This window comes from Syzygium oleosum, unplaced genomic scaffold (assembly GCF_021117445.2).
Source record: "Syzygium oleosum isolate NSW1041296 unplaced genomic scaffold, Sole_v2.1 Sole_v2.14, whole genome shotgun sequence".
NCBI classification, from domain to species: Eukaryota; Viridiplantae; Streptophyta; class Magnoliopsida; order Myrtales; family Myrtaceae; genus Syzygium; species Syzygium oleosum.
The window spans coordinates 9,931,101-9,954,464 of record NW_026607498.1 but is presented as its reverse complement, the minus strand read 5'-3'; the positions used below and the strand labels follow the sequence as shown (position 1 = coordinate 9,954,464).

The 23,364-nt window shown below is 39.1% G+C and overlaps 2 protein-coding genes across 2 annotated transcripts; one reads left to right on the top strand and one right to left on the bottom strand.

Annotated features, from left to right (window-relative positions):
- Positions 1 to 715: 715 nt before the first annotated feature.
- Positions 716 to 6,088, bottom strand: LOC115690286 (plant UBX domain-containing protein 8). The gene is made up of 10 exons (XM_030616598.2): positions 5,783 to 6,088; positions 4,188 to 4,249; positions 3,492 to 4,053; positions 3,287 to 3,402; positions 3,014 to 3,203; positions 2,708 to 2,908; positions 2,466 to 2,630; positions 1,444 to 1,587; positions 1,272 to 1,328; positions 716 to 1,088 (listed from the first exon to the last, which is right to left on the bottom strand). Exons 1-10 carry the CDS (start codon positions 5,864 to 5,866, stop codon positions 981 to 983), a joined length of 1,689 nt encoding a protein of 562 aa, XP_030472458.1. The 5' UTR covers positions 5,867 to 6,088; the 3' UTR covers positions 716 to 980.
- A 5,883-nt stretch (positions 6,089 to 11,971) lies between these two features.
- LOC115690288 (uncharacterized) lies at positions 11,972 to 18,495 on the top strand. The gene is made up of 14 exons (XM_030616600.2): positions 11,972 to 12,286; positions 12,414 to 12,461; positions 12,561 to 12,621; positions 12,835 to 12,867; positions 13,376 to 13,500; positions 14,022 to 14,156; positions 14,740 to 14,816; positions 14,920 to 15,185; positions 16,059 to 16,115; positions 16,216 to 16,384; positions 17,355 to 17,412; positions 17,493 to 17,578; positions 17,666 to 17,722; positions 18,101 to 18,495. Exons 1-14 carry the CDS (start codon positions 12,091 to 12,093, stop codon positions 18,194 to 18,196), a joined length of 1,464 nt encoding a protein of 487 aa, XP_030472460.2. The 5' UTR covers positions 11,972 to 12,090; the 3' UTR covers positions 18,197 to 18,495.
- The last annotated feature ends 4,869 nt before the right edge of the window (positions 18,496 to 23,364 follow it).

Below are 23,364 nucleotides of genomic sequence, written 5' to 3'. Positions count from 1 at the left end.
CCGCACGGTGTTTCGGTTATCGTCTCAAACACGATCGCTTGTTAACCTTTGATGCATAGAAATGATATAAGCACCGACACAGGTGAAATATGATGAGACATCCTTGAGACAATCATGCGGATTGATGCTGTGTGCATTTGCTGATCCACTCAAAGGAGATTAAAGCGGCTGTTAGATGCCAATGCTAACGTCGCCTCATATGTGTAATCCTCGTACCCCAGCTTAATGTCCGGAGCGGATAAATTAACTGGCCGATCGCGGGCTGATACAGGTGAAGCCTCCACTTGATCAGAAGAACACATGCTGGGTGACAGTCCGATGAGAACAGGGGCAAATGGAGGGCCGAATCCCCCGCACATGGACCAAATCGATCACAGCCACAGATCATACGGTCCCGTGAGCCCCGAAGGCCGCGACTTCACTTGGTCCGTCCGATTCCTAGTCCTAACACATGCTCACGTTTCATCATCATCATCTTACAAGACGGCATCATAAGATAAACACAAAAGAGATATGGCATTAGGACATGATCGAGGATAGGAAACGGCAACACTTCATCACGCACGATACTTTTCCTTAGCTCAGCCCAATTTCACTCCAAACATTGAAACGCTGCAGTATCTTGGCCACAAGCAGACCTCTGCCTCTCCGCGTCGCTCACGCTCGGGCTTTGCAATAGAATGAATTGCACATTCACAGAGAGAAAGAGAGAGAGTTTTACAAGCTTCGGTTTCTAATTGGCTCAAGCATGCGGTCAATAACAGCACACCTAACCTCAAGCACGAACCCTCCCAAAGTACAAGAGGAAATTCTGCCCGACAATGAAATGCCATAAGTACATAAACAAATTTTGTAACCATCAGCGTTTCGGTTGACAAATATTGCCACTTCAAAGTTCCTTTTGATCGATCCAACAGCATAAACCCAGATAAAAACCAGCATTTCGCAATGCATGAAACTACAATACCATGGACGTCACGCTAAATCACCTCGAGGAACAGCGCCTCTTGTTTGCTTGTAAGCCCAAGCTCGTTTAGAGTCAATGTGCTCTCACCGTCGGTGAAAGCACGCCGTGGGTAAGGCCTCACCTGTTCAAAAAACCACATAAGCACTTGCAGGTAAAACCAAAGGTATCTTCCCAGGTGCCATATCACATACTTCTTTTCATCTGTTCACGATTCATGCCTTTTGAAGTTTGAACAATAAACCAACACTCTCAAGTGAAGTGTACGTAGTAAACAGCAAAATCCAGCAAGGATCAGAAGTATTACCAGCCTATATGCACCAGGTTTGACTACCCTACCAATGTCTATGAAGTCAAAAAGACACTGCAGAGAAAAACAAAAACCAGAATAAGCGTGGATAAGGTAAGTACAATGAGCAAATTCTTTGAGATAAAAAAAAAAAAACGAAAGAATAGAACTCCTATTCAACTTGATTCACCTGCAACTTATCAGATTTGAGGAACCGTCGGCCTCGCCGGCTGCCATCTGGCATTCTCACTAGGAGGGTTATCGCATTTTCATCATCTGGCATGGGTTCCTGAGGAAGAGAAGCCTCCTTTGCGGCTAGTTGTCTCTCAAATTCCTGTCATAGAAACCATAAATGCTAAAGATGCAACCACAAAGCTAAAGTAATGGTAAGAAAAGCAATACACTGCCTCTTCAGCGAAACACTCAGGCAAGAGTGCGAGATAAAAGCACCGCACAGGTAAAATCCACATAAGATGATTGATTTTATGTCATGTACCATGACTGGAACTAAGTTGGAATCAAATTAGTCATCAAAAGAGATTCACCGAGAAATGGAGCGGAATAAACACTTTGATTTTAATAACTGATGGTCCCACAAATTAGTGAAACAAATAATCCTCTCTAATTTATTTAATTAGACAACTCAAAAGTTTGTGCTACATTTGAAGTAAGACCAATGCTAGCGATACTGCGATTGGTTCACAAAATTGACTTACTGAGTGATGTGAAAACTGCAACTGGATATTTGAACAAGTGAATCGTATTCAAAATCCATTAGGACTTTCCCACAGCATTTTGTAAACCAATCTTAGTATCTTCGGGACTGTTCTTACTATTAATGGAAGATTGAATGAAATTGCCATTTCAGGGCTCTAGAGGAACGACAATGCCCTTGGTAGGCAGACTTCTCATTCCAATAAAGCAGGCATTAGCCCGTGATTGACAAATTTTTTTTTGTAGTACTCAGTCTGCTGAAGAGGGCATTCTAGCTTCCAAGTTCCCCAATAAACAAGGGAAAGGATATTGGAAGCCGAATGGCAATCCATTTCTGCCATTCACCTCCAACCAAACATGACCTAAGATGACTACACCATGCATCATGTCTCATACAGGACTTTATACAATTGTCCATTCTATGAGATTGTCAATTATGATCAGCTGTCAATAACTTAAAAGCACAACAAGACAGAAAAAGAAATCTGACGAGTCTACCTGCTCCTCCTCCAATTTCCTGCGAGATTCTTCCTCTTTTCGTCTTTCTTCCTCAAGAGCTGCTTCTCTGGCTGCTTCCTCTTCCAAACGACGAGCTTCAGCTTCTGCCTTGGCCCTCATTTCCTTCTCTTGGTCAGCTTGTAGTGACGCAAGATACTCATCATCCTGCACACCTAATATTTTTAAAACGAACAATGGACCTGCTAAAGAGAACAATCTACACTAGAAGCCCAAAATCACACCTGTTGTTCCCTTATTAAGCGCTGGGCTTCAAGAGAGGGTGATGGAGGTCGAGGTGATACCCGGGGATAAAGACTATCACCTCGCATGAATTGATGAGGTCCATAAGCGTAATTATATGCAGTCCCTTCAGGAATTCCACCGAACATTGCAGCTTCAAGCATAACTGCTTCATCATGTTCCTCGGAGGAGATACCACCCCACTTAAATATGGCAAAAGGGGGAGAAAAGGAGGAAAAAAAAACACGAGTTGGAAAAGAGAAGGTAATTGCAATAAATAGAGAACCAAAAGGGTAATATCATGGCACCTCAGAAGGGAATGTGCTTCCATTGAGCTGATGTTGATTATGAATACTCTGTTCAGAAGGCGGCGGATCATCCTCAATTTCCTGGACAGCTACAACAGCACGGGCAGAGCGTCGCCTGGGCCTTTGCCTAATGAGAGGTTGCTCCACTTCTTCAACTTCATCTTGGTTCGATGGTCCTCCTGCATCCAGCCTATAGGGGCAATTAAAAGAAGCAGCAAATAACGATGAAATATGACAAATGTCAAAATTTTGATGCTGCTCCAAATCACTTACCTCCCATTCGATGAAGCCAATTTGCTCAGTTCTACCTCTGAACTATTGTGATCCACTGCTTTTGAGTCTCCAAGGTCATCCCTTCGCTCATGCAATGCCCTTTCTTGCTCGGCAGCCTGTTTACAATTTTCTCGTCATGTGAGACTGGAAAACTGATATAACATATCTGCAGTAGCGGAAAACTAAAATGGTTAGGACAACATACATTTTGGAAAAGGTCGCTGCTCTCGATATCCCGTTTCGATGCCTCAATGGCAGCTTGAATCATTTCTTCTTCTATGTCTTCATTGTAATTGTCAAACCCGGATGGACTTGGCCCCACATTTCTGTTCCGGGAACTGACACCTGTAGAATCCTCGGTATCCTCGTTTTCTCGTGTCGCACGTGCAGTCGATTCAGCTGGAACATCATCTCCTTCATCGACTATAACAGGTCCGCGAACTTCTGGACCATGATAATGTTCAGTACCAGTTACATCCTCCATGGTGGGACCCCTGCCAGAATGATCAGATGACCCATTGCCATCCTTAACCTCTATGGGAATTTCCCTGACGTTCCTCGGATGTGTGACAATTGGTGCTTGTTGCCCAAAATCAGAACTGGCATCAAGAAATCTCCCAGTGAAACTTTCATTGGGAAGAGAGTGAGCATTGGATCTGCCTCTAGCAGCAGAGAGGAGCGAGAGGGGTTGTTCTGGACGTTCAACTTGAAAGGGCTCGTCAATATCCATGAAATCATCTTGACGTGCAATAGATGTTGCGTTCACACTGGTTAAGAGAAAACCAACAAAACAGGAGTGAGAAAGAAACAAGACAAAACAGAACATGAAAACACAGTAACACAGAAAATTCTTCATGTACATATATTGGTACTATATGGAAATATATGACAATTCACTGACGTGTTTCTATCTCCTTCACTGAAGTGTGCATTGACAGCTTCATTGAGGTTGCCACCATGCTCCTGGTTAAAGTAAATAAAAAGAACTAATTAAAAACATCGACCGAACACTTCGACTAACAATTCAGCAAATAGAAACGAAAGTCCAAAGCCAAAAAGAATAATGTAAATAAGTTCAACAGAAGGGGGGGTATTGACTATTAACGCACAAATAAATATATGAAAGAAACACCACTCTGTCTAATCTGCCAATAGTGCAAACACAAACATGCTAAGCTCTATTCACTCGGGAGTAGTGACAAGCCCATGCAGAATATGTAAACATTCTAATGCTGGATTCCCCTATAAATTACAAAGTTCCACGCTTTAAGTAACTCATAGGCACCCACCTTCGAACTTTGAAAGTCTCCAACTTTTAACAACCCGATATCTATTTCCAGGTTCTGCCAGTTTGGGTGAGCTCTACTTTTAACTTTTGACTCTCTTTCTTTAAATCGTGCAATACTCACATTTTGACTTTTACTTAAAAGAAAACACTCGAAATCAAAACGTTTAAATATTGACATGTAAAATCATATGTAGTTTTTTCCATAGTTTCAAAACATAAATAATATTTCTATTTTCATATATTGAAGGGACACTTGTAAGTTAAAAGTAAGAAGTAGCTGAAAAGCGGCCCCAAACAGGAATAAGACACCACACGAAGCCCAAGCTCTTGCTTGAAAATGACATTTAACAGAAAACCCCAATCACTATGCATCGTCCCATGATTTCCATTGCCTATGCTAAGCAAATTGCAAAAGCATTAACCTTCTCTTATATTCAGAAGACCGAAATTCTTGCCTAAAAATGGCCTTACATTTGACGAGAACTACCTTGTTTACCGATTCAAAGTAACCTATTTTTGGTATTATTCACAGTGAAGTTACGACATATGTACCTCACAGTCTTGTACCGACAAGCAAGTTCTAATTTGCCCTACGAATTACAAAGTTCCCCACTTTATTTATCTCTCATGTAAGCATTTTCCAGCTTTCATATTCATACTTCCAATGTCTTGTACCGACAAGCAAGTTCTAATTTTCCCTGTGCATTACAAAGTTCCCCACTTTATTTATCTCTCATGTAAGCATTTTCCAGCTTTCATATTCATACTTCCAATGTCTCTAATTCTGACTAAGCACGAATTTTACCGAAAAGAAAAAAAAAACCCCCAAGCAACCTCTAGCTCGAACACGACTCACATTAAGCAGAAAACCCAATCAGCAAGCATTGACCCAACAAGCTACAACCCAGAAGCACTCCCAACACAATCAATGAGCCAGAAAAAAAAAAACCAGCTGAATCAGACGATCGCACGAGGCGCCGCCTAACTACAAGCAACCGCACCCGATTCAGCAACCCACACCGATCACCCAACTCAAGTGAAGGAAGAGAAAAAAAGCCCTATTCTTTCCACGAACGCATCCGCCAACCAGTCGATTGCCCATAAAATTTCCCCCTACCACAACCGCGCGTCGAGAAATCAAGAACACGGAATTCTCCCCCCACCCCCGTGGAGAAGGCCCGATCGGCGGGTTCCGGACGAAATTTCACCTCGAGTATTTGGATGGCGACGGCCTCGGCCACGCCGGTGATGCTGGCGAAGGTCTCGATCGCTTCCTGATCAGGCCTCGCCATGGGGGAGGGAATCGGTATTGGGGGAAGCTCTTTTCTTTTGGCCGAAGGCAGAGATATCTGGTGGAAAACTGAAGAAGAAGAAGGAGGAGAAGAGCTTCGTGTGCTATATATATGTGGGTGGGGGAAGATGGGAAGAGGGAACCGGGGTATTTATCGGGGTCAATTTGGGGAAACCGCACCGCAGCTTCTCAAGTCTTCTCAGCTTCTTCTTCTTCTCTTCGCGTCTCTCTCTCTCTCTCTCTCTCTCTCTCTCTAGAGGCAGCGGATGGTAGCAGCGAATACATAACAAAACAAAATATATGCCTCCCCTAAAAAAAAACCCTCAATTTTAGGTCAAATTTCAATTATACCCCGGATTTCTTTTTATTTCAAAATAAATCATCAATTTCTACTCTAATCCCAAGTCTGCTCCCGTTAGTCCTACGTCCGAGAATCGTTATCGGTCTCTTCAAAATTATCAACATCGGAAGGTTACTGTTGTTCCTTACGAAGTTGGGGTGTTGTTGAAGATGCTCGTTATAATCAGGGGTGAGCATGATTCGGGTGGGCAATTCTCACCATGAAATCGGGAACCGCCCATTAAGGACCAGTTCCGAAAAATCGAAACCAGGAACCACCCGTTCGTTTCATGGGCCCACCAAACTTCACGCAAATAAAGGTGACTGAGAGCGAGAGGGAGGCGATGAACGGCAGGAGGTGTGGCCATGAGTCGATACGTGTTGAGCTTGAGAGTTCAAATAACGAGAGAGAGATAGAGACACAACTTAGATAAGGTGAGAGTGAGACAAGATGAGTACTCAGTTGATGGGCATTGAGCTTCAAATTAGGGATTTTAGGGTTTTTATTTTTCTTAAAATTTTTTCTTTTTTTTTTTGGAAATTTTTCTTAAAAATTATATATATTACTGGTCCGGTCAAGGTGAGTGGGTAGGCAGTTCCACGCCTAGAACCGGGAACCGGACCGGTCTCCACAGGAATCTCCGATCTGGGGCCGGTCCGGTACAATTCCGAGCCGGTCCGATCCGATTCCCAATTCCGGTTCCTTTGTATACCCTCGGTCATGATAATGAATCTCTAAATGGCTCTGATGTTGATAATTTTAAAAAATGTTAGTGGTGTTAGATTTGTAACTAGAAAGAAAGTTGATGACTTTTTTGACAAAAAAAATTGGACCAGGATTGAGCTTTAGGGCGCGCATGGAATCCATTCTATTCTAGAAATCAAATTCTTGTCAGAAATTGATTTATGAAATTCTTGCTAGAAATTGACTTTTGGAGAAGAAATCTGTTTGATAAAACAGGACTAATTCTGCTCCAGAAATTGATTTCTGGAAGATAAATATGTTTGATGAAACAGAAGGAAATTTCTGCTTTTGGAGGTGCCCAAAAATTTAAATTTCACTCAAAGTGGGTAGTTACATGTATTCTAAGCCATTCTGTGAAGTTTTAAAAAATTTTATCTTTGATTATTTTGGGCACCACAAAAAATTTAAATTTCACTCAAAGTGGGTGGCCACAGGTATTCTAAGCTATTTTAGGAAGTTTTGAAGTTTTTTATTTTTTGATTTTTTTTCGGGCACCTCAAAAAATTTAAATTTCACTCAAAGCGGGTGGCCATAGGTATTCTAAGTCATTCTGTGAAATTTTGAAATTTTTTATTTTGAAATTTTCTTTTGGGCACCTCAAAAAATTTAAATTTCACTCAAGATGGATGGCCAAATGTATTCTAAGCCATTTTGTGAAGTTTTGAAATTTTTGATTTTTTTTTTGCACCTAAAAAAATTTAAATTTCACTCAAAGTGGGTGGCCACAGGTATTCAAAACCATTATGTAAAATTTTTTATTTTTTAATTTTTTTTTGGGCACCTCAAAAATTTTAAATTTCACTCAAAGTAGGTGACCACATGTTTCTAAGCCATTCTGTAAAATTTTGAAATTTTTGATTTTTTTGATTTTTTTTTGGGTACCTAAAAAAATTTAAATTTCACTCAAAGTGAGTGGCCACAGGTATTCTAAGCCATTCTGTGAAATTTTGAAATTTTTGATTTTTGATTTTTTTTGGGCACCTCAAAAAATTTAAATTTCACTAAAAGTGGATGCCACAGGTATTCTAAGCCGTTTTGTAAAAAATTGAAATTTTTGATTTTTTGATTTTTTTGAGCATCTAAAAAAATTTAAATTTCACTTAAAGTAGGCGGCCATGGGTATTTTAGGGCATTCTGTGAAATTTTGAAAATTTTTTATTTTTTGATTTTTTGAATTTTTTGATTTCTTGTAAAGAAGGAAATTTGGGCTAGAATACATTCTGGAAGAAAGAAGCTACAAAAAGTAGCTTCTCTTTTTTTGGCCAAAACTCATTCCGGAAGCAAAAATTCATTCAAGAGCTAAAAAAGAATGAAGTTTTTACCAAATGCATTTTTATTCCAGAATGCAAAAATTGCTTCAGAATGTATTCTAGAAATTTTTTAACAAACGCATTTCTGTTTCGGAATGCATTATGTGATTCCATACGCGCCCTTAACCGAAAGTTAGGGTTTTTTAAGAAATTAGCCCTAATTTTTATCTCTCGACTCTTCTACATTCACCCTTATGGATGAAAATTGTACTTTTAGAATGATGGCAATAGTTTAATCTTGAAATTATAAAAGAGATATCACTTGAAAATGTTATATATTATTTGGAGAGTAATTGAATTTTATGGGTTCATTTGACCCGTATATAAATTCAATTTAGACATATCAAACACCTCCCGACATCATATTTTTTTACAAAATATTGAATTTGTATGAATTGTGTCTATTTGATTCGAATTGATCATCTAATCATTTCTTTTTGAATAATTATTATCTTTTAAGTAATGTTAGCTCTGATATTGTATTTTACTACATGTTAAATTGAAGTAATTCTACTCTATATGGCGAATTATATTTAAAGCGATAGAGCAAATTTTTCTCTCATTGTTATAATAAAGATATTTGGATAGATTTTTCTGTAGATATATTGATTGTATAGCATGAATATTAATATTAATTTAAATAAAATTATAAATAAAATTAGTTTCTTGTTCTTGTAGAATTAATTTTATTACTTGATACTTTAGACATTACTAAATCAATTTGATATTTATAATTGTGTGAATATCTAAAAAAAATCTTTTAATTTTTTAAAAATATTTTCTCGTTCTCGTAATTCAATTTTACTACTTATTGCCGAGATTTTCCTCTAAACTTTCACATTTTCTTAAGTCTTAAATCTTCATTTGGAAAGGAAAAATACTCCCTTCATTGAAATTTAATGCATTTAATGTACAGACACCACTTTTGGTATAATATCTTACATTAGATCTGAATATTCAATTTAAGTCTTAATAATTGCTTATTGTGAGCAAGTTCATCACCCCTGACATGTTTCTTGGAGTAAAGCGGGGTCATCAATATGCCCGGTGCAAGTGCAATTAATGCCACAAACAAATCAAGAATGGAAGGAACCGTGTGATTTTGGCAATAATAAAATGGAATTTACAAAGAAATTAAGAAAAACCTATTAATATTTCTTTTTGCAATAAAATACAATTAAGTCCTAAAACTTTCAATTTGTGCAATCAAATCATAAAATTTCTCAAATTCATATAATCTAGTACCTTCGTTAGCTTCGCCAGGACGATACATGGAAGAGAAATTGATTACGGAGGCTTACAGCAGGAGGCGTTGCTTCTCTTGCTTAATAGAGTGGCAGCACCGGCAAGGGTCACTGTCCATAGGTAAAGGCTATAGGGCCTCACGCAATGGTGTTGAGTGGTGGCATAGGCAAAAAAAAACAAAACCGGTATCTTCATGGCACTTTTGTTTTGAACTAATTTTATTTCATTAAAAATCTCAAACTAATATCCATTACGCATTAACCCCAAATTGATACCTTTGAGCTATCCTCTGTTAACAGTGCTGGCATTTGACTTGCAGTGTAACCAGTTTGGGGATTTTTCGTGAAATGAAAATTATTTCGAAGCAAATATGTCACGAGAGTACCAACTTTAGATTTTAAGACGTTTAGGGTAGATAGGTCATTAAGATGCCGATTTGACATTTTTAATGGTATTAACCCTAAAAAAAATCACGTTAGCATTTTATCTCACTCAAATTAAACGAATCTAAAGAAGGTATTCGATTGCACGAATTTTACGGATTAAAAGTTTCAAATTTTGATTACATTTTTACAATATTTACCACCTCGACCGAACTCATCCCTAAACACATATAGGCACAAACTTTTATAGTATACAAAATCGCTAGCCGCACTAAAACCGTCAGCATATTGCACTTATTGTGAAATTCATTCTTTATTGCGAAAGTGACTAAAACCACACGCAAAGTTCACTAATTTCAGATAGGAAGGAAGTTAGTTTTGCTCATCGAGACTTACTAATCACCTAAATAGTTACTAGTCACTAATCAAAACACTAAACATTTTACAACTTTTTCCATGTATTAAAAGTCAAGCAAGAGCATAAAAAGAGCCCTTATCAAATTGCCATTCTCGACAGTCACCACGCAAGATTTTTAATGAGGATTTTTACACAGAAAATCTAACGGATAAATTATCTCGGGATAAAACGATGTGCTTCTCTTTAAGAGGTTCTAAGCCCGTGTTAAAAGTATCTAAGATTATTTTTTTTCCTAGAAATTCGAAACATCGTGCTAAATTTGTCCTGGTCAAAACCTTTGCAATGCTGTATTAAATTTGTCCATATATAAAGAGATTATTCTTTAAGGAACTTGTCCTAATTCCTTTCGCACCCGCCAAGCATAATTATCCCAAAAATTCTTATAATGTACATACACACACGCACGAGGGCACGAGGTTGATTTTTGAAGTGGCTAGAAATTTTGCGTAAAGACTAGAGGTGATCGGTTCCTGATCCGGTCCGGTTCCAAGGTGGAACCGAGAACCGGACCGAGAGAACCGATTCCCAATTTTGGGAACCGCGGACCGGACTGATTGGTTCTATGACCGGGAATCGGACTGGACCACCGGTTCGGTCCGGTTCCGGTTCCGGTCCAATGGAACCGGTCACTTAGAGTTTAGTTTTTTTTTTTTTTTTGGTTAAACACTTAAGGTTTTGTTCACATTTTACTAATTTTTGTCAATAAATTTATGTCAATGAAGTTCACTTAGGGTTTAATTCACATTTTACTAATTTTTATCAATGAATTTATGATAATGAAGTTCACTTAGAGTTTAGTTCACATTTTATTAATTTTTTTAAAGAAAAAAATAACAAAAATATATATTAAATAGTCGGTCCGGTCCGGTCGGTCTGCTCCGGTCCTGTTCCCCCTTAGAACCGGGAACCGGACCGCCCGGAAACCGGTTCCGCTTTTAGGAACCGGGAACCGGACCGATAGTCCCGAGAACCGGACCAAACCCATCGGTCCGGTCCGGTCCCGGTTTGGGCGGTCCAAGTTGCTCACCCCTAGTAAAGACAAGTCCACTCGTGTTATATTAACCATTGCGTTTACAAGTTGCCAATATCGATTTGTTTTTTACTAATAATTCTTCGTTAAAAAGAGAATTTGTTAACAAGCGTGTCGAAGATAAATCATCGTTAAGCACGTTCAATGAGAAATACTTCATTTTTTAAGTGATGATCATATGCGACACGGGAGAAAAAATAATTCATTGAAAAGAAAAGAAAATGTATGATTTTTATTAAGAGGTGATACCACAAAAAACCCTAAATTGATATACTAATAATAAATTTACCCTAAACTAATTTTTTGACTATCGAAAACTCAAAACTAATACACCTGTGACAAATTTACAGCCCGTTAGTTTCTATTAAATTTTTCTATCAAATTGCTAAGTTGGATAACACGTGGCAATTGACAGGTGTGCCAGTTTAAGATTTTATTTGTTACAAATTTATCAGTTTGTGATTTTTTGTAGAATCAATATAATTTAACAGAGGATAAATTTATTACAAGTATATCAGTTCGAGTTTTTGATGAGTTTACGAGTTTTTGGTTTTTCATGGTATTAACTCTTTTATTAATAGCTTCTACTGTCAAGGCTCGTTACAAAATCTCAAAACGGTGCGCTTCAACGGCCCACCGGCCACGACGTCGTTCCGCAGTTCTTGGGCAACCCCCGAGGCAAGGCGTCGAAGGGTCTGAGCAGATCGTCGATTCGTCGGAACCTCTGAGGAGCAGAGCTCGAGCTTCCGGCGACAATGGAGGAGAGAGAAACGATGAGTTCGGCGACGGCGACGGCGACGAAGAAGACGAAGCAGAAGCACGCGCGCTCGGAGTTCTGGACGTGGTTCGTCGCGTCGGTCGCGTTCAGGCTGGTCCTCGTTTACCTCCCCAGGAACCTCCACCTGTCCTCCCGCCCCGAGGTCGCCACTCCTCTCACCAGCATTCGCCGCCGTAACGCCTCTCTTCTTCACTTCGTCGATCGACTCGATTCGCAATCCCTCGCTTGAAATTTTAGAGAGACGTTCATTCTGATTCGGTTTTTTTTTTGGTTACTTGTTTTTGGTCGCCGCCCCTGCAGTTGCCGAAGGCTACTGGTTGAAGCAGTCGTCGATGTCTCCGTACGCAGGTTCGACTGCGTGTGTTCGATCTTTAGGAAGGAAGCTACTTGTTGCTATTGGTGTTGCTGTTTGATGCTTGATGATCTAGTTTCGGTTCCCTTCCACAGGTTCCATGTATCACGGTTCTCCTTTGCTATTGCTGCTTCTCGGACCTCTTACTGTCAAAAGGTACCTATCGGAGTGAAATTGCTGATACGTGTGAGCTTTGCTGGTTCTCGGCTAGAGCTGAACTAGATTCATTCGAAGATATCGAAGTGGAGGCGGTGGTTTATGCGAAAAAGTCGTTTTCTTACTCCGGAAATTGAACATTTTTAGGGGAGTTCTGATGATTTCGTATGTATTGCGAAGTTAATTATGTTCTGTAGCTTTCTCGCCGTGCAGGATTGAAGGGCAACCGGAGCATCTTCTGTGCAGGTATCTCTACTTCTCTCATGTTTCGCTTGTGTAGGTTGTTTGTGTTTTACTATTTTCATGCAGTGTGATATATGGTATGTCTTTATTGTAGTGGTTTTTTTTTTCAAAGCATGAGTAATTCAGTGTCTTGTCAACTGATAGACTGACAGTCATCCATTGGAAATACCTGGAAGGATCTAACCTAAGTACAGATTACAATGCTTCTGGTCCTAACTTTGATTCTCTGAGTTGAACACGACTGGAGAAGACCTATGAACTTGGAAATTTGCCGTTGTTTCTTGTTTTGCTTCGATGGATTACAATGAGCATTCCGTAGGATTGTTACAATTGTCACAAATTTTTACAAACGTCTGCTGTATCTTACCTTGTGAATTTTGTCTTTCATAAGTCGGTATAATCTGTCAGATCTTCTCCAGAGCAATCTAATATTATTCCCTGCATTCTTCATGTAATTATCTTCTATGTTGATAAGTTGCTCAGTCCATGAGAACAGCTCTTTTGGTTGTAGTCTACTTCTTGTGATTGCAGATATTCTCAATGCAATGCTTATTCGTTCGACTGGTCAGAGTCTGCAAAAGGCATATGTGCAACATCTGGAAGCTCTGGATCTTTTCAAGTTGACAGAAAAATCAGGTAATTTTGTTTCTCTAGAATCTAACAACTAGTTCTATATCCTTCTGTTTCTCTCCCTTTTGTAAGACTATTATTGTAGTGCATTAAGTTACACAAGCTAATATCTCCTAGGCTTAGACATATGGTGAGTTGGATGCATTGAGGTTGCATTTGTCTAAAATTGGTCTAAATTGAGTATCTCATGCATATTGGAGTCACTGAAGACTATTTCACGATTTATTATCCTAAACAAGACATGCTGGCTTGGCGAGGTCCATGTTAGTGAGAGAAGGGATTTTGAAGATATATATAGTCTAACCTCTTGATGTATTATATACCAGTTTGGTTTGGGTGTACTTACAGTCTCTTCTTCTGGGAACTTTTTTTTTGGCCATTTCTTTCTGGGGACTTTGTGTATTCACTAATTCTTATTTTTCTAATTTCCATGGTATGAAGCTACGTAGATGATACGCTGCTTTGTGAAAAGAACTAGTAAAGCTACAACACTATGCTGCTTAAGTTTAGGTCTTATTTTGTTTCAGGGATATTACCATCAGGAGACATTGCAGCCCTGGTCTATCTGTGGAACCCTTTCACAATAGTTGCATGTGTTGGTCTATCGACATCCCCTGTTGAAAATATGGCAATCCTTTTAGCCCTTTATGGTGCTTGTAAAGGTATATGTCTGCCTTCACTGAGATATGGGGACTGTGTTGAATATGTATTTGCTGAATTTATTACTCCAATATTTTGCTTAATCAAATATTTGCAATTCCTCTTAATGTTGGAATTAAAGCATATCGTGGTTAAGGACTCGAGGCTGATGCTCATGGTGTGAGACATCAAATTTGAATTTTAAGCAGCGTTTTAGTTATTCTTGCGGCACAGACAGACTCCTTTTAATTTATCTTGTGTTCACCATAGGCCAAGCTAGATGAGTTGATACTTATTGAGCATAATTTATCCGTCTTCATGGTTTGGGTTATTCAATTTCTGTTGACCAGATGCATAATAAACACATTGCAAAGAGGAGTATTTGGCTAAAATCGATCAGTCAAGAACAAAGTTTTCTTGGAAGTTGTGCATTTAGAATAACATTATAAGATTGTCTCAAATTGAGTGGAACTGAGAGTAAATAGAGGATTTGAAATGTGATTGCAGAATGCCCATTAGGTCCTAAGCTCGTCTTGTATTTCTGTTTGATGTTCTTGGACTGTACTTGTTGATCCAAAATGCTATTATGTTGGAATTGGACCGCAGGACTGGTTCCCTTGGCAGCTTTTGGATGGGTCTTGGCTACGCACATGTCTCTTTATCCCGCAATACTTATAATTCCAGTATGCATTTCCCCTCTTTTTCCAGTATTGTTTGGCTCCTTAGGTCTATTTATTTGTATTTACGATGCTGTTGTTCAATAATTATACTTGCTTTTGATTTTAGGTTATTCTCTTCTTGGGGTACGGTCCAGATGCTCCTCCTAGGAAATTGTTCCTGCAAAGGAGCTACAGGAAATGTGGAACTAGCCCTTCCAGTGATCAGTATCGTAAAACAGAGGATGCGGCAGACCTGTTGGAACTCCGAACTACCTTCTCATGGAGACGAGTCATGCAATTCCTACTCTGGACTTTTATCTGGGGAATCTATTTTTTGCTTCTTTGTGATATTTCTGTCAAGCAGTATGGTGGTCTTTCGGAGATGTTTAAAAGGTGACAATTGCATTCTATGTGATCCTAGCTTCTCATCACATCATGACTTTGTGAGACTACCAGAGCAACCATTATATTCGTTGCCTGATCTGTTTCATTACCTTTCACCTTTTTCACTATTGTATGAGTAGATTAGTTTCTGATATTTCTTACCGACAGGAAAGGGGGATAATCAGGACAAGAACCTAAGGATTTTTGTTGATTTTCTGATGGTATACTCACTCGATATTGAAGGCGAAAATTTAAAGATCTGAAAGATTTATTATATGATTTGTTGTACTTGCTGTGCTATATGAATTGTTAATTTAAGTTTTTATGTGCTTTGGATCTGCATGAGACAGAAGCATTTGCATTAGAATGTTCTGTTAAGGGACTTCGCTGTCATTTCCTCTCTAATGCGAGAAAAGGTTTAGGTTTAGAATCAATCCTTCTTTTGCTGGCTAGCCCACAATCTGACAGCAGCAGCTTATAAAGAGCTCGATGCTCAAAATATCCTGACCGAGTCTGAAGATTGGTTTAGAGCTTAACTTGCCAAGTGTGTTCTTGATCAAAGCAAGCCATTCTGATAATCCGTATACCTACTTACTATTGAGATTCAGGTGGTGGTTGTTGAATCTTACATGGTGAACATTAGTTGAATTACCATCTTTTTTACTTTCCCTCTGTATTAAGGGAATCGAAGTACTCACACTTTCTTATTTTTTGCTAGTTATACTGTGGTTGAGTAGTCCTCGGTTGCCTTCAGTGATTTGTGATGATGAATTGGTTTTTCTTTGTAAAAATCAATCATCTTCTTCAATAGTTGCTGCTCTAAATGTTTGGCTTCTAGTATATTTTGTTGAGATTCTCTGATATTTTTGCTGGTTTTTGCAGTACTTACGGTTTCATTCTGACCGTGAAGGACTTGTCTCCAAATACAGGTGTCTTATGGTGCGTATGACTGACAACTATTATAGGCATTCCTAAAACGGAGCAAGTCAACTTAATGGCAGGTTTTGTTTTTTTGACACAATTTGTTTGATGTATGCAGGTACTTCTTTGCTGAAGTCTTTGACTTCTTCAGAGATTTTTTTCTTATAGTTTTCCATGTGAATATCTTGTTTATGATACTACCACTTGCCATACGGCTGAAACACCGACCTGGCTTTCTGGCTTTCGTGTATCTTGCAATCTCTTCAATGTTCAAATCCTATCCTTCAGTAAGTACTTTCATAGCGAAATCTCATATCTTCACCAATAATTCACCATTGCTTCTCCTTTATAAGTTTCATTCTCAAGTAAAAGTAGGCATTTGAAGACTCTAATCCTATCACCGAGGACTTTATATAGTGAGAGTTTAATTCCGCATGCTGAAGTTTGAGAAGTTTGATGCCTCCAGCCAATTCAAGAAGTTTGAGGTCAACAAGTCACACCACTGTTGCCTAGCATATATATCGAGAGCTGATCTGTTTTGGATGCTGGAGCTGATGTATCGTTTCCCATATTGTTCTTGTTCCAGTTAGGAAGTTTTATCCGAAAGTTTAAATTGATAGGTGAAGGGAAATTGTATGAATATAAGGCCCATCGGAAGTGATGTGAGATATTTTAACATTCCCTCTCATGTGCAAATTAGATTGAGAGCGATATATGAAATTGATTAATAGGGAGCCTCAAACGCGAAATAATTCTGGGATGACGATTGTGGCTCTAATACTGTATTAGAAAGTCCAACAAAAAGGCTTAAGCTAATAGATGAAGGATGTCTATATGAATGTAAAGCCCATTGTAACCCCATAGATAAGCGACGCGAGATGCCTTAATTAGTGGTAAGAAGATGTTTCATCACCACACACCACCACTAACAGTTATATACCTCATGTATTGGAGTGGAGAAAATCGATTTAATCATGTGTAATCAAATCACTGATACCTGTTTGGTGCCCCCCAATAGTATTGCATTTTTCACCTACCTGGCTTGGGATTTAGGTATGTGATCTCTGGTATAGTTTTCCTTAAAAGTGTGATTGTCTAGCCAAAGAATATGAACAACATGGCCATATGATATGTCCAATGCCATAAAGGCATTTGCAGCTTCTCTTAAAATTACATATATTTTCTTTGGCTGGTCTTTACATTCTTTTGTGTTCCATTTTCTCCATCCATCACATTCTTTTGCTTAACTTTGGTTAGGTTGGTGATTCAGCTCTTTACTTGGCTGTGTTGGCTTTGTTCGTGAATGAATTGGCAGGCAAGCGAAGAAAAACCTTTGTTCTGATTGTGTTTTGTATCTTTAAAGACTTAAGACCTTTTTGATATAATGTTTTGCAGACATGAAGTTCTCTTTCTTCCTCTTCTGTGGATATGTTGGAGTGTCTCTCCTTAGCCCTGTCATGCACAACTTATGGATTTGGAGGGTATGGTACTCTTGGAAGTTTCTTAGTTGTCTGGCTGAGCTTTCTTGTTTTTTCTTCAGATCATAATTTCTGTGGGATAATTTGTAGGGCACTGGCAATGCAAACTTCTATTTTGCCACTGCTATGGCCTATGCTTGCCTGCAGGTATGTTTTAAGTTTGTAGCCCACTTTCAGCAGGCATGACAATGAGCAGTAGATAGCTGAAATGAAACATCATTTGCAGACAAATATTGTTTCTTTATGCGCATTAGTCTGTAACATGAAATTTCTAGAGGTCCTGAATACTTAGTCATTACCTGTAGTTGTTGCTACCATTGTTCAACCAGTCCATCATTCATTTTGGGTTCTCTTGAAATTATGAATTTTAGACTTTGGCATGAAACTTCTATAGAATATATATCTCATCGAAGCTCTTTCTCTCATAAGTCATAGTTGATAGAAAAGAGAACAGAAAAAGAAAGGATTGGTAACCAACTGATGTCTCCGCATTCTGTTTGTCCCTTTATATGGCCGATTTTGCAGATTATTTTGGTGGTGGAGAGTGTCAGTGCAATGCTCAACCATGACAGAAAGTTAAGAAAAATAACTACAGCGCAGCTAGATGACGGCAAATCTTAGGCCCTTGTTGCGACTGGTGGTGGTAGTTTTTCCGCCTTGAGCATCTGTCAACGCTTAAAAATTCTCAGGAGCAGAAAAGGTGCAAAGGTTTCTGCCCAGATCAATCCTTGATGTTCAGGCACCCTCTCTCTCCCTCTCTCTTTCTCTGGCTAGATGTTTAGGGCTTTAGTCTTGGGTCTTCTTCCACAAACTATATAGCTCACCGTTTGATAACGAGTTTTGCGTGGATTTTAACGTAAAATTCAATAGGCTATTGAGTGAATGCTCGAGTTAATTATGACATTGCGCCGATTTTGTATCATTTTTTTTTATGTCTAGCACCGGGACATCATCATCTATAGCAGACACGGTCTGCTTGTCGACTGGAAAATGCCGAGTTCGTCTAGAAAAAAAGTTATGAAAGTTCTTATCGTTATAGGATATGCAGTGATGAAACTGAGGGCTTATATCCCGTCGTGTTCCAACTTTTTCATTTTCTTTTGATCATGCTCGGTCACCATGGTTAGTCTGGTCGTCACTGCTGACGCCAATTCTTACAATGCTCAATCAACAACTGGATTCGTGAGGTTGACCCATGAAATGAAAAGGACTCTGCAATCTCGAATTTATATTATGGTGGTCTGTCGATGTGATATTTGTAGCTCACTCAAGAATATTCTCGGTCAATGAACGTGATATGATAAGTGAATGCTCACGTTGAACGAATGAAAAGTTGCCTAGTATTAAGCGTGGGAATATTTAATTAGGGTAGGCAAATAGGAGCCTGAAAAGAATCAAACTCGAGATCTTTTGATGTAATATCACGTGAGATTTGGCGGAATCACTATCAATTGTTATAAAAAGTTTAAATTGTTAGATAAATGCGTGATTCAATATTTGAATATTCTAATACGCACATCTGGGAATCCTTAACCTTGGGCAACACTCTTGATCGTCGTTAAATGCAGGATCGAGATGCGTATTGGAGCCTCTCTAATTTTGTCCTTCGATTCAATTATTGCCCATGCAATGCCCTCCAGAACGTGCTTCTGTTTCTATGTTACGTTGTCCTTTGAATTAATAATCTTTTTGACGACGATGGTGATACTATGGTACGCATTGTCATGTGCCCAAAGCTTCAGCCCAACTTAATCGCCAAAATTGAATTTCATGAACGATTCCGAGAGGTTTCTCGTTACTTTGTTCAGAAGAGCAACAGCTCCCATGTCTATACAAAGCAACGCCACCTAGAGATTTCGTGTCTTCCGAGGTCCATTGATTGCCAGCTCTTTAAGCTCAGTTGCCATTGTTTACTTGTGGAAGACAAATATTATTCAAATCGTGCGATGATGTTTGTGTTATAAGTTATGGAGTTCTTATTCCATCCGCAAGACAGACCAATTCATTTAATCAATCTGACATATTTACTTGGCGGTCAAGTCGGTCACACTGCATCCTAAACCTCACTTGGCAGGAAAAAATTACCAGTTCGATCCTGAACCCATTATACGGATACCAGTTCAATCGTAAATTTTCCGATTTTGTCAACGTAATCCTAAACCTTTGGGCGATCTTTTTTGGGCTAATTATCCACATCGGCGTGTCGCATAGGATGGCCGGCGATGACTGGACATCGCTTTAGTAATTTCCGACGGTAATCGGGCGAAATGACTATATTGAAATTCCGCGGAAAGGTTTAGGACTACATTAATAAAATTGAAATGTTTAAACCTGAATTGGCATCCGCACAACATGCTTAGGATTGATTGTGTAATTATCTCCTCATTTGGTTTAGAACGTTTTTTAATTAATTTTTTGAGTTTCTATTTTGATCAATCGCCAAATCTTTGGTCCAAATTTTTCATTATTAAAGATATTATTGCAGAGTAGTCATAAGGATTGTCTCCAATGCTTGCTTTCACATCAGCTTAAGAGAAGATAAAGAGACGGTGCATTATTCTCCCATTTGCTTAGGAGGCAGGAACGTGAGTATTTCGTTTTGTTTATTCTTATACTTGGACAAATAGTAACTAGCTTTTTATGCCTATTTCGCAACTGTAACTTTCAATCTATAAATAATAGACTCCTTTCGGAAAAGCATTTCTTTCTTTATTGCTCCGTACAATTATTTAAAAATGATTTCTGCCGTAATTTGATAAATATATGATATAAACAATTGTCATACCTAATTGGAAGCACACCATTATTTGCTACGTTGGCCTCCGTTTACCTGTCTTTTGAAAGATGAGTTTTTTTTTTAATCATTTATTAACTTCTTTTCCCGACTAACGTCTCGTCTTTTTTTTTTTGAACCACTCCTCCATTTCCATCATTTAAAAACATTCTCTTTTGATGCATGTGATATGGCTCTTTATAGATGATAAAGACTAGGGGCGATCGGTTCCCGATCTGATTCCAATCTGGTCCAATGAAACCGATCACTTTTTTTTTCCCACTACTTGATACCATCTTTACTTGTTGAATAAAGTGATATGTATGCGGTATTCCTCAAATTGAAAAGACGAATAAAAAAACGTTCTTTACTTAGGGTTTAGTTAAAATTCATTAATTTTTTTGAAGAAATAAAAAAATATAAAAAAAATGTATATGTGGTCGGTCTGGTCCCGTCCGATTCCCTTTGGAATCGAAAACCAGACCGCCCAGACACCGGTTCCACTTTTAGGAACAAGAAATCGAACCGACACTCCCGGGAATCGGACCACACCGCCCGATCTAGTCCGGTCCGGGCGATTTCCGGTTTGGGCGGTCTATTTTGCACACCCCTTATTAAGACTTGGCAATGAAAAAAGATCATATAATTCTTTTTCTTTCTCTAGCATTTTGTCATAATTCAGTGGTCTCGACACGATTTTACATTTTTCCCAAATTATGAGTAATTGACTATTACATCTATGCTCTTGCATTAAGAGTTGAGAGGACGACCTTCAAAACAATTTCTGACATATTTAACTCTTGCATTGTTTTTCATTTCTTAAAAAATGATATCATTCTATGGATGATCTACACTATTGATCTTTAGGCACTTTGTTTGTTAAGATTTCTATTAGTTGTTTAGCTTCATCTGACGATTCTCGACGGGTTCAATGAACCTACTAGGAGTAGCCCCATTAAACAAATAAGAATGCCTTAAATTAGCAAAAATCAATTAGATGACAAACGTCCAAAGAATTCATCATTTCTAGGAACGAGAGAAGCACATGAATCACATGACCCTCCATTTTGTCTCCACTCTAAAGTTAGTAATACAACAGCAAAGTACATTAGAAGTCGCTCATTTTTCTAGCCAGTTTTGATAATCGGACACAACAAAGAAAAATTGGTAATTGGCCCATGCAAGTTTTTCTGCTAGCCCAAATTACATATAGAATAAGTTAATGAAATTTCGACATTCAAATTCAAAAACATAAAGGTGTAAGAGTCTTGTTTTCTTGTGTGAAACCCTTGTTCCTAATGATTCTCCATCATATAGTAATCCTATTCCAAATTTCAAGAAGCTACAAAGCCCTACCTCATATGGGACACAGCAACCGACAATCTACTGCATATAATGCTCTTAAAGTGATAATGATATTGCCTGAAACCACCCCAGCAAGGAATGCAGAGACATTTTACCGACAAGAAAGCGTATGGCAAGCCTCTTGGCACCCCAAGATTACCAAGCTATGTTAGTGTCAAACCCTAAAAATTTGTGTCCAGAATCAAACATCATTAATATGGTCAAAAGAGGTTTTGCTTTCCTAGATGTTTTTAGTCTTACCCTTGCTCCGGTCAAATGGGAATTAAATGCAAGTGGCAGCACTTGCTTGACCGTTACATGTTCAGGTTTTTACAATCTGAAGCAATGTGGTTTACTGGTTCACTACTCCTTCCAGTTCTCTGATTGCACAGTTCAAAGCATCTTCACTTCCAATCATGCAAGCTTGTTGATATAAATATGCAATTTGAGACCATTATTGATGGATTGACAATGGGCAACGAAATGCAACTTGAGCTATAGACTAAGTTTTATTCAGAACTTTTTTGTGCTTCGCCGTCACGATACCGCTGGTTAATATAAGCAGGGTTGCTCACAGTGTATCTTAATTTATCTCTACTCTTTATTAAAAGAATCGTGAGCAATTATCGACGACGTGTATATGTGTTTCGACACTAACATGTAAACAAAGTCATCAAAATTTTCCTTAAGAGAATTACACGCTTATTCGCAGTAGAAGAATGATCGCTAAAAGAGAGAAATTACCGTCAATAGAAGGCGTTAGTCATGAAACCACAGAAAAAAGCCAACAGATTAACTCCTCACTGCAGACTATACCAATAATTTCATCCTCATGCGAAGTCATTGAAGATCTAAATTCGGTATATCGAACAACTTCGACGGATATTACTGGTGCAGGTTCTAGCAAACTTTTACATGGGGCGCCCACACGAAACCGCAATAAAACCCACAGGAACGATGCTCTTGCAACTTGAGTCTAAAATTTTAGAGCGAAAGTACGTGAAATACGTAGTAGATGCAATTCTTTAAGCGGCGTATGGGAAGTAAGAAATGAGCAAGCGGGCCATGAACCATAGCAGTATTTTGATTAAACTAAACATCAGGGAGATCATACTTACGAGGATCCACTGCGTGTGGGTGGCCACTAAGGGTGCGCATGAATACCATTCTGTGCCCGGGCGCTATTTCTGAATAGAAATGATTTTTTTTTATTCTGTGCCCGGAAATAATGTCTGAGTATTTGAAGGTGTTTGATAAACTGTCCAAAATTTCTATTCCTAAAGTAGAAAAGAACAGAAATGCGTTTGGTAACTACACAAAATTTCTGTTCCCAAATAATATTTTGAATTGTTTAATTTTTTTTTCTTTCTACCCATTTTCTTCTTTGGCCATGGCCGGTCGCCGGCGACCGGCCACAGCCCAGGGCCGGCGAGGGTGAGGGCTGGACCCTCGCCGCCTGGGCGAGGCGGCCTCGCCTGCAGACGGCGAGGCTCGGCCTCGCCGGATTTGGGCGAGGCCGAGCCTGCCGCGCGACCCACGGCGGCCGACCTCGCCGTGGTCGCGACGGCGAGGCTCGGCCTCGCCGATCCGGGCGAGGCCGACCTCGCCGTCGCGACGGACGGCGAGGCTCGGCCTCGCTCGATCCGGGCGAGGCCGCCTCACCCAGGCAGCG

Coding starts and splice junctions, on each gene's coding strand:
- LOC115690286 (XM_030616598.2), bottom strand. CDS start 5,866: ATGGCGAGGCCTGATCAGGAAGCGATCGAGACCTTCGCCAGCATCACC. Junction 4,054..4,187: donor AGTGAAGGAGATAGAAACAC/GTCAGTGAATTG, acceptor TCTCTTAACCAG/TGTGAACGCAACATCTATTG. Junction 2,631..2,707: donor GCTTAATAAGGGAACAACAG/GTGTGATTTTGG, acceptor TTAGGTGTGCAG/GATGATGAGTATCTTGCGTC.
- LOC115690288 (XM_030616600.2), top strand. CDS start 12,091: ATGGAGGAGAGAGAAACGATGAGTTCGGCGACGGCGACGGCGACGAAG. Junction 12,287..12,413: donor TCTCACCAGCATTCGCCGCC/GTAACGCCTCTC, acceptor CCGCCCCTGCAG/TTGCCGAAGGCTACTGGTTG. Junction 17,413..17,492: donor GTTCGTGAATGAATTGGCAG/GCAAGCGAAGAA, acceptor AATGTTTTGCAG/ACATGAAGTTCTCTTTCTTC.